Source organism: Mustela nivalis (assembly GCF_964662115.1).
Source record: "Mustela nivalis genome assembly, chromosome: 3".
Taxonomy (NCBI): Eukaryota; Metazoa; Chordata; class Mammalia; order Carnivora; family Mustelidae; genus Mustela; species Mustela nivalis.
In genome coordinates, this window is record NC_139022.1 from 110,576,162 (window position 1) to 110,590,160 (window position 13,999).

At 46.9% G+C, this 13,999-nt stretch overlaps 3 protein-coding genes across 11 annotated transcripts; 1 reads left to right on the top strand and 2 right to left on the bottom strand.

Moving 5' to 3' along the window:
• Positions 1–601: 601 nt before the first annotated feature.
• Positions 602–1,640, bottom strand: LEAP2 (liver enriched antimicrobial peptide 2). Its single transcript, XM_082725815.1, has 3 exons — positions 1,492–1,640; positions 1,177–1,316; positions 602–887 (listed from the first exon to the last, which is right to left on the bottom strand). The coding sequence occupies exons 1-3, from the start codon at positions 1,546–1,548 to the stop codon at positions 851–853; spliced, it is 234 nt and encodes a 77-aa protein (XP_082581941.1). The 5' UTR covers positions 1,549–1,640; the 3' UTR covers positions 602–850.
• Positions 1,641–2,678: 1,038 nt separating this feature from the next.
• Positions 2,679–13,538, top strand: GDF9 (growth differentiation factor 9). Of its 8 annotated transcripts, XM_082725737.1 has the most exons (4): positions 2,679–2,833; positions 3,561–3,733; positions 10,397–10,593; positions 12,191–13,538. In XM_082725737.1, the coding sequence occupies exons 3-4, from the start codon at positions 10,461–10,463 to the stop codon at positions 13,153–13,155; spliced, it is 1,098 nt and encodes a 365-aa protein (XP_082581863.1). In that variant the 5' UTR covers positions 2,679–2,833; positions 3,561–3,733; positions 10,397–10,460; the 3' UTR covers positions 13,156–13,538. The 8 variants fall into 8 exon arrangements, with proteins under 8 accessions (XP_082581863.1, XP_082581862.1, XP_082581858.1 ...); XM_082725736.1 differs by lacking the exons at positions 2,679–2,833; positions 3,561–3,733 and adding an exon at positions 8,197–8,266; XM_082725732.1 differs by lacking the exons at positions 2,679–2,833; positions 3,561–3,733 and adding an exon at positions 8,239–9,485.
• Positions 6,882–8,248, bottom strand: UQCRQ (ubiquinol-cytochrome c reductase complex III subunit VII). Of its 2 annotated transcripts, none has more exons than XM_082725813.1 (3): positions 8,056–8,248; positions 7,720–7,887; positions 6,882–7,081 (listed from the first exon to the last, which is right to left on the bottom strand). In XM_082725813.1, the coding sequence occupies exons 2-3, from the start codon at positions 7,871–7,873 to the stop codon at positions 6,987–6,989; spliced, it is 249 nt and encodes an 82-aa protein (XP_082581939.1). In that variant the 5' UTR covers positions 7,874–7,887; positions 8,056–8,248; the 3' UTR covers positions 6,882–6,986. The 2 variants fall into 2 exon arrangements, with proteins under 2 accessions (XP_082581939.1, XP_082581940.1); XM_082725814.1 differs by having other exon boundaries at positions 8,021–8,129.
• Positions 13,539–13,999: the final 461 nt, after the last annotated feature.

The window sequence follows — 13,999 nt, forward strand, 5'->3', positions numbered from 1 at the left end:
CTTCTTCAGCTCTTACTTTGCCTTTTCAATGTAATTTCTGTTTTGTACCTTAGTGTCCACTGCTACTCTGCCTGATAAATCTGGATCCCCAGTCCAGCTCTCATTTCCTGATTACAGAAATTCTGAACTTGATGGCCATGCATCCTTTTGCATAGATCACAGTTTGCCCTGCTCCAGCAGAAATCCAAAAAAGTCTTTTCTGCTGTTCTTGGGGGCTTGGGTTTTTATTGTTTTATTAAACTAGATTCTTATTCCAGTTCTTCCTTCAGTTAAGTCCTAGACAAATGTGGGCACATCATCAGGTCACAAATGCCAGTCCATCTCTGGCAACTCACTGGAGAGTTCTGACGCGGAGTGAAGAACTAGGATCAGGGCCAGGGCCACAGCATGTGAACTTGCCAAGGCTAAACACGTGGCTATTAGGAAACTCATCTTTCAGCCTCTCATCATGTTCTTTGTTTCTTAAATGTTCACTTTAACTGTTCACTTTACAGACTGTGAAGTCTGCTCTTAGGCAATGCTTGTTTTTTTTTTTTTTTTTCCTGTAGCATACAAAATGAATTCTTTTCAAACCCTTAAAAGTTTGAATTCCAGACTGCAAAAATGTTGAGACATTTAATAGTATACATAGAAAAATAAACTCTTAAATTGACAAGTTTAGTAATGCTTAGCTACATAACATTCTAAGAAGAAACAGAGACCAGTTTAAAGCGTACATCTGTCTTTAAATATTAAAAATAACAAGACTGCTTCACTTAAGTGTATCCAGCCAAAATGCAGTTAATCAATATTCCATAGAACGGAGCATTGTTGTAGGTGAGTGCTGTCCTCTTTTCCCCTGGTTTGTACATCATTCCTGGGCCACACTTAGGGAACAGCGTCTTTTTCTAAAGGAAAAGAAAGGGTGGTTTTTAAGACAAAGGTCTAGCAGTGCCCAGAGCCAGTCACCTCTTTGCATTTTCTTGCTCTGCTTGCTCTAGCCAACCTCAGGGTAAACTGCAGAAAGCAAAGGAACCACTCTCTAGTGGTACCTGTGTGGAGCTGTTCTTGGTTCTTGAATCCCTCAGGATTCACCAGGGAGCTCCAGGCTACAACCCAGGCAATCCCCTGTTCCACTTTTATTCTCAGGTAAGTGTGCTGATCCTTCCTTGGCCTGCGCTCAAGTTTGTGGAATACCTGCATAACCTTGTGATACACTCGGAATCATCCCGGCAAGATGATCCAATGGGCCTGAGGGAGACCCCTCTCCAAAACGGGGTCATTCTCCGTGACCTTCTCTTTGTTGAACTCAGTTCCAGTACCGGGGAGCCATCTGCCTGTAGGGCAAAGAATTAACCTCAGGTATGGAAGTGCTGACACCCATCTGCACACCTTGGGCAAATGATGCTGTAGACTCCAGAGCAGAGGGACCCTTCCTCAGGGCTGAGTCCTGTTCTCAGGGTCTGCTTACAATTTCCCCACCAGCACAGTCCCTGCATGTCCACTTCCTACCTGGTTCAACAGCAGCAAGCAGATCATGAGCACTGCAAAGAGCTTGAGGTGCCACATCTTGCCGGAGGGAGGTTGTTGGAGCCCAGAATCCAGTGACAGTTCCCACTTGCTTTTATAGACTGAAATTCACCTCTTTTATGGTTGGCAGGTGAGATGGGGGCAAAGTTTATATTTGCATTCAGGGTCGATTTAATAAGTTAATGTCTACCAGAGGAATGTGCTCAAGGCCTGCCTTTTAGGCACGTTGTATTTACTGATCCCTCATCTGGACTTTGAGTGATTATGTTGCTGGCTTGGACCATTTTACCAAAAGTCAGCACCAACCCCTCCTTCCCTTTGAAAGCCACGTGAAGCCACTGAGGGAAGCCAGGCACCTAGCCACATTTTGATTCCAAAATAGCTCAGTGAGATCACTGTAATCAAAATAGAAGTCTCATAATGAGGTCTTCGTGTTGACGCCTTTCAACCTTGTTTGGGAAAGAAGCACCAATCTGATGTTACTGGCAACTGGATAAGGCCCTTATCTCCCTACTGTGGGAAGTTGCTTCAGCAAGTGTGACCCAACAGTGCCCCAGATCCCCCTTCATAGATGATTTGTCCTGTTTCCTGCTCCAGATCTTCTCCCTAGAAGAATGGACCGAGCTGTGGCAAGTTCAAAGTCTAGCCTACCTGCCTTCTCCCAGGGCAAAGGCAATCAATACTGATGCAGGACTTGAACTGGGGTTGAATAGAATGGAATATGGGGTTTTTGTTTTGTTTTTAAATGTGTGAATGAAGAGTTAGCAGGGGCTCCTAAGCCACTGCGATTGCCTGATGGTGGTGACAAATCACACTGCAATCTTTGAATTAATGGGTTTTCCTCACAGTAGTTGACTAGGTCCTTCCGCAGAGCATAGCCTTCCAGCAGCTTCAGGGAAACAGACCGAGCACTGAGATGTCGCTAGAGCCCCAAACGTCCATCAGCTTAAGTAAGAACTATGGCAGATCACTAGAACAAGAAAGGGCATGTACTAAGTTGTGAGGTATTGTGGGTAATCATTAAATGACCTGGGCATTTTCATAAATTTGGGGGAATAGTGTAACTTTTGAGTATGAATTATAGGACTTAAGAGCTTCCTGTGACTGTAAGGATGAGCCAATAAGACGAAGGTAACAAGATTATTTCTGACTGGTGTCTCTGTAAGAAGGTGACTGATACCTCTTCCCAAGGCCTGTATCATTTTCAGGGGTCGGATATTTGGCTTGAGCCTGCCTGTTCCACAAGTTAGAGTGGAGGAGATGAGGCTCAGCTGAAGGTGGAACAGGATGGTCGCCAATCCTCTTGTCAAGGGAGAAGAGAGTGGTAAGGTGAACCTCAGAACTGGGACAGGGGAGGATGGGGGTGTGACCACAGATCTGTCTGTCCTGGTTCTGGTCAGTTAAGGACCATGGAGCCAAGCCCAGAGGGAGACACCACTGCTTGCACTTGAGGAACATGGAGAAGCAGACTAGTCAGCTGCTCCTTCCCTTTACCCCTGTGCTTGGATGTTGAATCACCCCATGTAGGGGCTTAACTAGGAACCTCTGTGGGGTGGGGAAGAAGCTATGTGATGACCTAGTGAACATTGGGTAAGAACACAAACCCGATTAGATAAGCAAGAGACTGAACAACGTGATGTCCTAGAGACAGTTTGGTCTGATGTGGCCTCAGTGCCAGCCTGTTCTTAAGAGAGGGATTTGCCAAATGGGATTTGGAAACTGTTAGTTCCAAACACAGGTACTTTCTCCTAATCCTCCATTTCTGCCTCCCACTACTGCAAGCAAAATCAAATTAATTAGCCTTTTGCGTTATTTTATTATACAGTCAGTACCCCAGCCAAGGAAAGGGCCTGAGGCTCCAGTGTGCCTAGGGGAAAAGAATAAACCATTCATTAACATGAATGTGACAACACTGCAGAAGCCTTTAGGGTTTGAGCCTCTAATTTTGTATACCGCTTCTCCTCCCTAAAGAAAAAAGCCTATCAGTTACTGCCCACGGAAGGGACCACTGCTAGGAAAAATATTTCTTTTGTTGTTGTTGCTATTGTTAGATACAGAGAGAGAACAAGCAGGAGGAGCGGCAGGCAGAGGGAGAAGCAGGGAGCTTCTCCCTGCTCAGCAGGGAGCCAGACGCAGAGCTCAATCCCAGGACCCTGAGACCTTGACCTGAGCCAAAGGCAGATGCTCCACCGACTGAACCTCTCACCCAGGCATCTCAGGAAAGGTATTTCAGTGTATGTCTACATTACCTCTGTCACTGTTTTAAATCAGCCATGGAGCAAAAATCAGCTTTGAAAGTGAAGTGGCATCCAGACAATTGTCCACAGCCATCCCACAGTCCTTGAATAGTTCTGAAATCCTACTCTTGAAATTAATAATTTTAAAAAATTCATGGGCTCTCTACAGTGAAGTATTTCACTGAATGAATAAACATACAACTCCATATTCCTTCTTCCAGCAAAAAGGTTTAATTTAAGCAGCATTTACTAATTTTAGCCATAGAGAGAACACTTGGCTGGGAGGCAGGAGCGAGGGTTCTACATTAACCACAAGCTAACCCTTTCCTTTAGAGCTTTATTCTTTTTTCTCCCAATGAGATGGCTGAGGCCTCTCAGCCACTGACATTTGGGGGTTCAAATGATTAATTTACAGGAAGAAAATGAGAAGCATGTTTGATAGCTGATTGCTTGGTAACAACTCTCAGGGACTTTCCACCACTGGGGTTAAGTGCGGAGGATGAAATGGGAGAAAGTGCGTGTAGCTCCGTGAGCAGTTTGAAACACATTCCAGGGGGAGAGGAGACCATGAAGTCTCGGCAGTAACTGGAGACTTTTCTGCTGTCCCTGAGTAGGACGTCCCTAATAAAAAATGAAAGACTCTGAAATGGAGAAACTTCCAGGTAAACTGCAAGGGTCAAAGTGTATTTGCTTTTCTGGGGCTGGACCTGGCACAGACTTCACAGCCTACACTAGATAGGCCTGCATCTCTGGGACTGGGTTGGCAACCTGGAGTCCACTTTGCCACATTGTACAGGGCAGAGATAAAAGCCCTGGTGGGGGCAGGGCCCCGCTGAGGACAGCAGAGTGAAATGAGTAGCTGTGCCCTGGAAGCAGAGGAAGGCACCACACCCCAGGGCTAGAGGCTCCACGTGGATGGTTACAGGCATTGCGGCCCACAGCAGTGGTCCCTTTCTTCCTTGAGAGATTTCATTCATGTTTTCCTTTTCTTTGTAGATTTTGGCAGACAGAGTGGTCCCTAAAATCATCCCAGATCCCATGTCACATACAGGAGCAGTGAGCTATACAACTCACCACGTTCCAGCCTCCCCACCTACCTCAGCACCCTGCTATACAGGGCTCTGTGCCCCCCAGCTTAGAGAAGTAAGCCCTTTGGGGAGAGACAGGCTTACAGCACACTTTCATAATTTCCTTCAAAGGCAGAAGCTCAGCAGGTAACAGGGCTTACAGCAGGGTCTTCTCAGAGCGCTACTGGGATAGAAAGGATTCAGACCCATACTTGGTGCCTGGTCACCTGACCTGAGCTGAGAAAGGGTACATTTGCTTTTCAGCTGTTATATCCAAAGGAGCCAAGGAACAGGAAGAAATAAAGTCTTGTGGTAAAATGAAGCCAAGAGGATGGGAGAGGGTAGCCATCTCCTCAAAGCTCAGGGCTAGCCAGAGGGAGAAAGATGAAAGGCCTTTGGCTCAGGACATGATGCTAGAGTCCCCAGGACAGAGTCCCATGTCGGATTCCCTGCTCAGTGTGCTTCTCCCTCTGATCCTCGCCACTGGGCACCAGCCCCCTACCCTGTACTCTCCCTCCCAAATAAGTAAAATCTTAAAAACAAAAACAAGAACTATGTAGAATGAAAGATGGGTGGTGCATTTACATCTTCAGGTCCACAGCTTCATCAGATCCTCAACAGTCTATGACCCAAACATGTAACAAACCCTGAGAACAAATACAGAGAGCCCAGGAAAACTGGACCATGTTGGGTGAGGCAGGAGTTTTCATCGTAGTTGTTCTCTGTTAAGCCTGCCAGACTCCTACAGATCACTCACTCCACCATTACCACACCCTATGGCTTTGTATTAATACATCGTCTTACAACAAAAAGGTCAAAGCTCAGGAACACAGGTTTCTTTCTTGTATCATACAGTTGAAGCAGCACAGGTTAGGGGTATGGGCCTAAATTCACCAGACTCGGGTTCTTTATCCTGCCTCCCAATCAATGCAATTTGTATTACCTTTTTTTGTTTGTTTTGAAGCATTTTAAACTTCACTTCCTAACAGATGAGAATAATCATTAGAATAAGAAAAAAATTATAGCCAGAAGCTGAACTACACTGTAAAAGTACTGCTCTGGACAAGCAGCAAGTATCCTTAGAAGTGAGGAAATTTTCTGAAATTGGAGCAGAGAACCAGAAGCATAAAACTACCAACACCTACCTCTACCATTTCCAGGTAGAGGAAGGGTAGCTTTCTACTAAAAAGAGCATTTAAAGGCTCTAAAACAGGGGAAAACTTTTCAGTAAAGGGCCAGAGAGTAAACATTTTTAGCATTATGGCCCACTATTACCAACCTGGTACAAACACAGGCAGTTTAGCTCTAGAGGCCAAGGGGTGACCTCACCCCCCCTTTTTATTTTTTAAGTTTTTATTTATTTATTTGACAGAGAGATCACAAGTAGGCAGAGAGGCAGGCAGAGAGAGAGAGGAAGGGAAGCAGACTCCCCTCTGAGCAGAGAGCCCGATGTAGGGCTCCATCCCAGGACCTTGGGATCATGACCTGAGCCAAAGACAGAGACCATAACCCACTGAGCCACCCAGGTGCCCCTCACCCCCCCCTCTTATAGCTGACTTCCTTCCCCTTGGGCTAAGGCAGACCTGTCTTAGAAGAAAGGCAGTCTAGTATAGCTTTAAGAGCAAAAACTTTAGTGCCAGACTCCACCATTGATTAGCTGAGTCATTTTGGTCAAATTACTTACTCTCACTGCGCTCCCGGGTCCTCATGTGCAAAATGACTGCAATAATGATACCTAATTCAAAGGTAGTTGTGAAGTTTACGAGTACTTATTTGTGTAAAGAGCTAAGTACTTGAAACAGTAATTATAGTTACCAAAATCTTGTTATTATGGGAGGAGACCACTGGGAACCAACCCCCGAGTTCATCCCACACACAAGTGAAAAGCTGCAGGAGTAGATGCCGCTAATTTCTTGTACATTATAGAACAAGCACTGAGTCCAGATCCTTTACCAGACTCGCAGACCAGCCAAACTGTTCAGGACTCAGGCTAGGAAGGGGAGGTCATGAACTTAAGCTTCAGCAGTCACACCAGGGACTTGCTCACAAAAACGCAAAATCACAACAGTGCAGTCCATAATAAGTTTATTACGTCTTCAAGACACTACAGTGTAGACTCCTCTCCCAGAGAAGGGTCCCTCATACACCGGTAATCACTATTCAGATGAATGGCTCACTTGTCATTTTCATAGGCAGCTGGATTCTTCCTCTTGGATTTCTCAAACTCCTGGGTCCCCCAAGTGTAGACAAGATAAAACGCTACAAACGCTTTAAAAATAAAAAGTGAGAGTAAGTAGCAAGCCCATGGAAGACACCAGGGTCCTCAGTCTTCTTTTCTGACTCACTGCAGGCTCTGTCCTACTGTCTCTAGTTTCCAAGAAGCCACCTTTAAACCAGATGATCAAGGACGGTTACACCACACTCCCATTTTACAGGTGACCAAAAGGACGGCCCATTCCAGGAAAATCCATCACCAAAACTTCCCTCTCTCCCCCCAGATGCACATTTAAAAATATGTTAGTGAGATAGATGAGATGTAATGCAGGTAACATACACTTTGCCCTTTAACACGCCAGTGCACACTTCTTTGGGGTTTTGGGGTTTTTTTGGGCAATTCACAATGCTCGGTAACCATCATTACTATCTGCTACCCATTTCATACAGAACAGTTCATCGCTACGAAGTGGGTCAAGATGACCTGAGAGAGAGAGACGCCAGAATCACACAAGTGACCTTGGGCCCGCTGTTCGTGACTCGGTTTGCTCCTCTGTGAGATGGGGAGGATACACTTGTGCTGAAATAATGGAAAATGTGTGTGTGGCAAGCAGAGGGAGCTCAGTGAGGGGGCCCGCGGTCACTCAGTGTCTAACCGGAGTCCAGCCCCCCAACCCGGCCAAGGCACTCACGGGGCACGACGCGAAGAGCGCACGCCCGCGTGCGGCGGAGCACATTGGGGATGCCCTTGCTGAAGTAGTGCGGGAAGGCGCGCTGCTCGAAGGGCGACAAGCTATAGGTGATCACATGCCGCATGCGGGTCAGATTCCCAAACGTGCGGCCCATGGTCGCGGCGGCGTCTGCAAGACGAGGGTGGACGGGCGCTTGCCTCAGTCCCGGGATGCGCAGTCCTGGACCCAAGACGCCCTCCCCAGAGCTCCTCACCCTTCCCCGCCCAGGCGGCGCCCCCACCCTCCCACGGACTCCCACTACCGCGCGCCCGGACTTCACTCCCGCGCGGGGGTCACCTCGCCCTCCACAGTCGCGGGAACCAGCGGCCTCCGCCCGTCACTTCCGCTAGGTTTGGAAGCCGCTCCAGGAAGCCGTGAAGTCACTTCCGGGGAGTACCATTTTCCGACCGTCTCCAGGGGGAGGCGCCGTTGCTGCCCCTTCTGCAGGGAAGCGCCCCGGCCGGTCGTGGTGGCCCGGGAGGGGGCGGGGCCCAACCTGAGGCCGGGAGTACGCAATGGGATTTGCGGCCTCGGGCAGCCGCGGGAGGCTCCCCTGCTTCCTTTCAGCCTCCTTGCCGGCTGTGGAGCCGCAGGAAGCGGTCGGGGCTGGGAGGCACAGAGAGGTGGTGAGAGAGGGGCCAGCCGGCGACGAGGGCGCGTTGTCCCGGCCGGGCCCTGAGGGCCTGCGAGCCCAGCGCCTGTGGAGAGCACCCTGAGGCCTGAGGAGGGGCCGCCGCTCGCAGCGTTCTGTGCTCTGGTCCAAGCGCTAAAGGGGTCGGTTCTTTTCAGAACCTCAGCGACCCAGTACCAGGATCAGGGACGTGCATCTGGGGCTTCTCTCGGCTGCCGCGGTCCGAGAATCCGCTGGCGGGTCTCAGGCTTTCCCCGGGTAGAATAAAAGCGTTTCCTCAAATTGCGCCCACGAAGAGTTCCTAAGGAACGGGCAAACAAATGATAACCGGCCGTGGGTGGCGGTAGGAGAAACGAGGCGACCTCCACGAGTCGCCGGCTTGCCACCACCTCCCACCCAGGTCTGGCCGCGGGCAGGCTGCGGTGCCGCGTGGGGCGCGTCTGCCGCCCGCGCTTCACTGCCGCGGGGGCGTTCTCGCGTTTCCGAAAGCACTTTCTACGGAAGGATGCTGCGGGCCTGGCCTTTCTGCCTGACGCAGAGCGTCTGTAAATGTTTTTGTTCATGGAATTGCCAGCCATATGTGATGTTGGAGTAAGCTGTCATTCAACAGTCTGCGTGTGTTTTATGGAACCCTGCCTCCTAGCCTGGGGCCAGAGAGTCTTGGCAGGCAATGAGCTTAAAACGTGCAGAACGTCCCTCAGTTTCATCAACGTAGGTACTGCACTGACTGCTTCTGGATCTTGTGCCATGAGTGTGGGTTGACTTCCTTCCAGCATGGTCTCCTCACGGGTGCACTGACTGGATATGCCCTCATTTCAGTCTCTCATGGTGTACTTCGTTTTCCTAAAACATCATCTCTAGCTTTGTCTCAGCTCCAAAAGCATAAGTCCTATACCAAGGACAAGAGCACTCTAGCGATGTCCTTTTTAAAGAATATTTCAGTATTCCAAGTACATATTCTGTAGAAAGCTCCCTGAAAACTGGGCAACCCAATAGTTCTCTACTCTATGGAATTTCAATGCCAATTGTGACTTTTTCTCACTCTCCAAATCCGCATGCAACAAGTAATTATTCTAAGCACCTGGAAGCCAGAGAGGTGAGGAGGATGAAAGAAGAGGAAGAGTGAATCCAATACACTGCATATCAACAAATCTTCCTATTACCATGAATAGCTTTCCCATTTCTTTGAAAGTTTCAGCAAGCGCCTAAGGAACATTTTAAGAATCTTAGTCTCAAAAAATGGGTGATTTTGAGATCATTTCTCAATTCTCTTGGCCTTTTGGTTTGCATAACTAGTCCATTGGCGTAACAATAACTTAAAGAGTTTTAAATAAATCTCTCTTTAAAGGGGGGTGGTGGTTGCCTGGGTGGCTCAGTGGATTAAAGCCTCTGCCTTCTGCTCAGGTCATGGTCCAGGGTCCTAGGATCCAGCCCCACATCAGGCTCTCTGCTCAGCAGGAAGCCTGCCTTCCTCTCTCTGCCTGCCTTTCTGCCTACTTGTGATCTCTGTCAAATAAATAAAATCTTTAAAAATAAAATAAAAGGAGGGGGGAGAAGAAAGAGAAATAACCAGAATGCATCCATATCTAAATGAGGACAAATTGGATAAATAAGACGTTATCAGCAGTTAGATGCACAGCTGACAAAAATTATCTTCAGCTAGGCATCCTTGAGGTCTGATTACAGAAGTGACCCTAGCCTACCTACACACCTAAAATTTATTTAAAAGACTGAGCTAGGCCCTTCCTGGCTTTTTAGCAAGAAGACTGGTAGGGGGAAATGTATCCCTTGCTAGTTCTTCCAGGCCATGGCGCTTCTCAGCAACTTCTTCCTTTGGTTTTTCTGCTTTTCCTGGCTGTGTTTTCCTACTAGGCTTGGTTCTCAGGCTTCTAGAGGAGAAACTCAGATTGCAGCTGGTGCTGAGTTGAAGTCTAAGGCTGAGCCTTGGTCCTTGCTGCGGCCTCTAGATGAAAGAGAAAGATCTGACTTCCTTTCTCCTGTTTTCAGGGTACTGTATGATGGGCAAGGTGGCACCCCTAGACTGCAGCCAGACTCCAGAGCTTTGCGCTACATGAAGAGGCTCTATAAGGCATATGCAACCAAGGAGGGAATCCCTAAATCTAACAGAAGTCCTTTCTACAACACTGTTCGGCTCTTCACATCCTGTGCCCAGCGCAAGCAGGCTCCTGGGGACCAGGCTACAGGTATGTAGAAGCAGATTGGGTAATGGGAGGTGGGAAGATGATACAGTTGTCTGTGTTTCAGTTACAGAATGGAGCTGGGCCTTACTCCTTAAATTACTTCTTATTTTGCATGATTATTTTTTATTTTGCATGAATACTTTTTATTTTGCGTGATCCTCAGTACCCCCACTCTGAAACAAATCTGGTAGTTGACCTTCCTGGGTTTTTTTTTCAGGCCCTCATGGATTAACGTGGGCTCATATGGTAGAAGTTTATCTTTTTTTGATATTTTATGTATTTGAGAGAAGGGGAAAGAAAGAGAGAGAGAACATGACAGGGGAGAGAGTCAGAGGGAGAAGCAGGCTCCCCACTGAGGGACTTGATCCTGACACTCCTGGATCATGACCTGAGCTGAAGGCAGGCGCTTAACCAACTGAGCCACACAGGCGCCCCCATATGGTAGAACTAGAAGCTGGCTCTAAAGACTGAGCAGAGTGTTGCTGGAGGTCAGCATCTTCTCCAACATCACAAAATCTAGACTGGAAACCAAGTATTTTAACTTCTGTTTTCTTATTCTCATTCTATCCATGCTGACCTGGAAATATGTCTAAAACGTCTCCTAGCTACTGGTGTATTGTGTTAAATAGGATGTTTTCCCCTTGTTTGTTGCTTTCTGTGTGAGGAAAGCGGAAGACCGCATTTGTAACAGTAGGTCCTCCCAAGAACAAAGTGTTAGTCATCAGTCTGACCCAGCACCTTGAAGTCCTGTGTGTGTGTGAGAGAGAAAGGAGTGGTGCTTTAAAACAAACAAACCTGGATTCACTAGCTCATGACCAAAACCGTTCTAACTTAGTGGGTCAACTGTGGCTGTTTAAAGCCTTCCCATCTTCCTTGAGGTCTTATTCTACTAGAGTGGTTTTAAAGCTTCCATTTGTTGTCAATCTCAAGTGTTCCAAATTAGACCATTATGTTCTTCATTGACTCTGTTCATTAGGTCTTAGAAAGTTTTCTTAACAAGGCTGGTAAATGTGTTTATTACAGTTACCTCTCTAGAGACTCTCCAAGAGAAAAATAGAATTTACTAGCTTCTTCTATGTTTGGAGCCAATGGCTGAGCTTGGGAAACCAGAGATTGGGAAATATAATGATTCTCCATTGTTTTGTTCACCACCAAAACTGTTGTGAATTTCTGCTGATAAAATAGCCAGTCATACTCGCTGGCAGTTATTTATGATGTCTGTGCCCTGTATTTTCTCTAAAACTCACCCCCCCAACTCCCTTTCCTTTTTTTTTTTTTTTTATATTTTATTTATTTATTTGACAGAGAGAGATCACAGTAGGCAGAGAGGCAGGCAGAGAGAGAGGAAGGGAAGCAGGCTCCTGCTGAGCAGAGAGCCTGATGCGGGACTCGATCTCAGGACCCTGAGATCATGACCTGAGCCGAAGGCAGCAGCTTAACCCACTGAGCCACCCAGGCGCCCCCCAACTCCCTTTCTTAAGGCTGGAGGAAGTGGGGAAAGAGAAGGGAGAAAAAGCATGATGAAGGACACATGCCTTGATATGACTTGCTGTTTGGTTTTTGTATTAAAGCCCTGCTGGTGGGTTGTTTTTCTTCTCAGGATCCGTTCCATCAGTGGATCTGCTGTTTAACCTGGATCGTGTTACTGCCGTTGAAAACTTACTGAAGTCAGTCTTGCTCTATACTTTCAGCAACTCCATTTCTTTTCCCTTTGCTGTTAAATGTGTGTGCAACCTGGTGATCAAAGAGCCAGAATTTTCTAGCAGGACCCCCAGTAGAGCTCAGTCCTCATTTAACTTTAACTTACAGTTTGAAATTAAAAAGAAATACAGATGGTTTGAGGTTGATGTGACCACTCCTCTTCGGCCTCTAGTGGCCTCCAACAAGAGAAGTATTCACATGTCTGTCAATTTAACCTGTGAGAGAGGCCAGGGGCAGGATTCTTCAGCCTGGGACAAGCCATTTAACGTGACTCTTCTGGTGCCCCCCTCACTGCTTTTATATCTGAATGACACAAGTGCTCAGGCTTATCACGGGTGGTATTCCCTTCGCTACAAACGGAAGCCTTCACAGCGTGCTGACCAGAATGGTGGTCTGTCTGTCTGCTCCAAGGGAAAAGGGTTGGCTGAGGGTGTAAGATCGTCCCGCCACCGGAGAGGTCGGGAAACTGTCAGCTTGGCATTGAACAAGACTCTGGTTCCAACTTCTTTGAATCTGAGTGAGTACTTTAAACAGTTTGTTTTTCCCCAACATGAGTGCGAGCTCCATGACTTCAGGCTTAGCTTCAGCCAGCTGAAGTGGGACAACTGGATCGTGGCCCCGCACAGATACAACCCTCGATACTGCAAAGGGGAGTGTCCCAGGGCTGTTGGATATCGGTATGGCTCACCAGTTCACACCATGGTGCAAAACATCATCCATGAGAAGCTCGACTCCTCAGTGCCAAGACCGTCATGTGTTCCTGCTAAATACAGCCCTCTCAGTGTTCTGACCATTGAGCCAGATGGCTCAATCGCTTACAAAGAATATGAAGACATGATAGCCACTCAGTGCACCTGTCGTTAACATACGGTTCTGTAAGCTAAAACCTTGAGCCTCTTCTGCAAAGGACACACTGTGTGCCTCTCTGTGCCTTCAAGGGAGAGCGCTGTGTCCAATGGCTGTAACCTGCTCTGTGATGCGTAAGGATGTTGTGAGCCCATCCTGGGGCCTCCATCAGTGTTAAGTAGTAACATCTGCCTTTATTTTCAAATGTAAAAGAAATTTCTTTGGAGGGCTTTAAATTTTTGTTCCTGAGCGATTTTTTTTTCTTTGCATTGGAGTCTTGTTTTTGATATAAGAAAAAAAATCTTAATGTAAATCTTGGTTGGAATTGCAGCTCTAAATGAACAGTTCAGAGGGCTATAGTTTTATTTAATAGAAGAATAAATTCCTCTCAGTGGCATTAATTGACCATGTGTGTGCTTTTTTTTTTTTTTTTTTTCTTTTTAAAGATTGCTTTTAAATGGTCTTTGGGGAGGGAGAAGAAGTATAATCTGTAAGCTAGACTTGGCATAACTTTTTAGCTAAGAGAGGTTAGCTTTTCTACCTAAAACCTGGTGAAGGACATTTACTGGGACTGGAAGCATGTAACCTATTGTATTAGTGCGATAGGCTAATTCAGCTCTTCGGGTGGCATGTAGAAATAGTGTGGCTCACATCAAACAAAGTAACATTTGTCCCATTTATTTAATGGAAATTGCCTTGCGATTTTTACAAGAAGATTTTTTGAATATTTTCTCCTTTATGTATTTCAAACCTCTGACCCTACGGAAGGAAGTCAGGGAACATTTTTTTCCTCTTTTCATTTTTGTTTGTTTTTGCAGATTTCCCTCAGCTCCCATCACTCCACCCCCAGAAATTTTTTCCA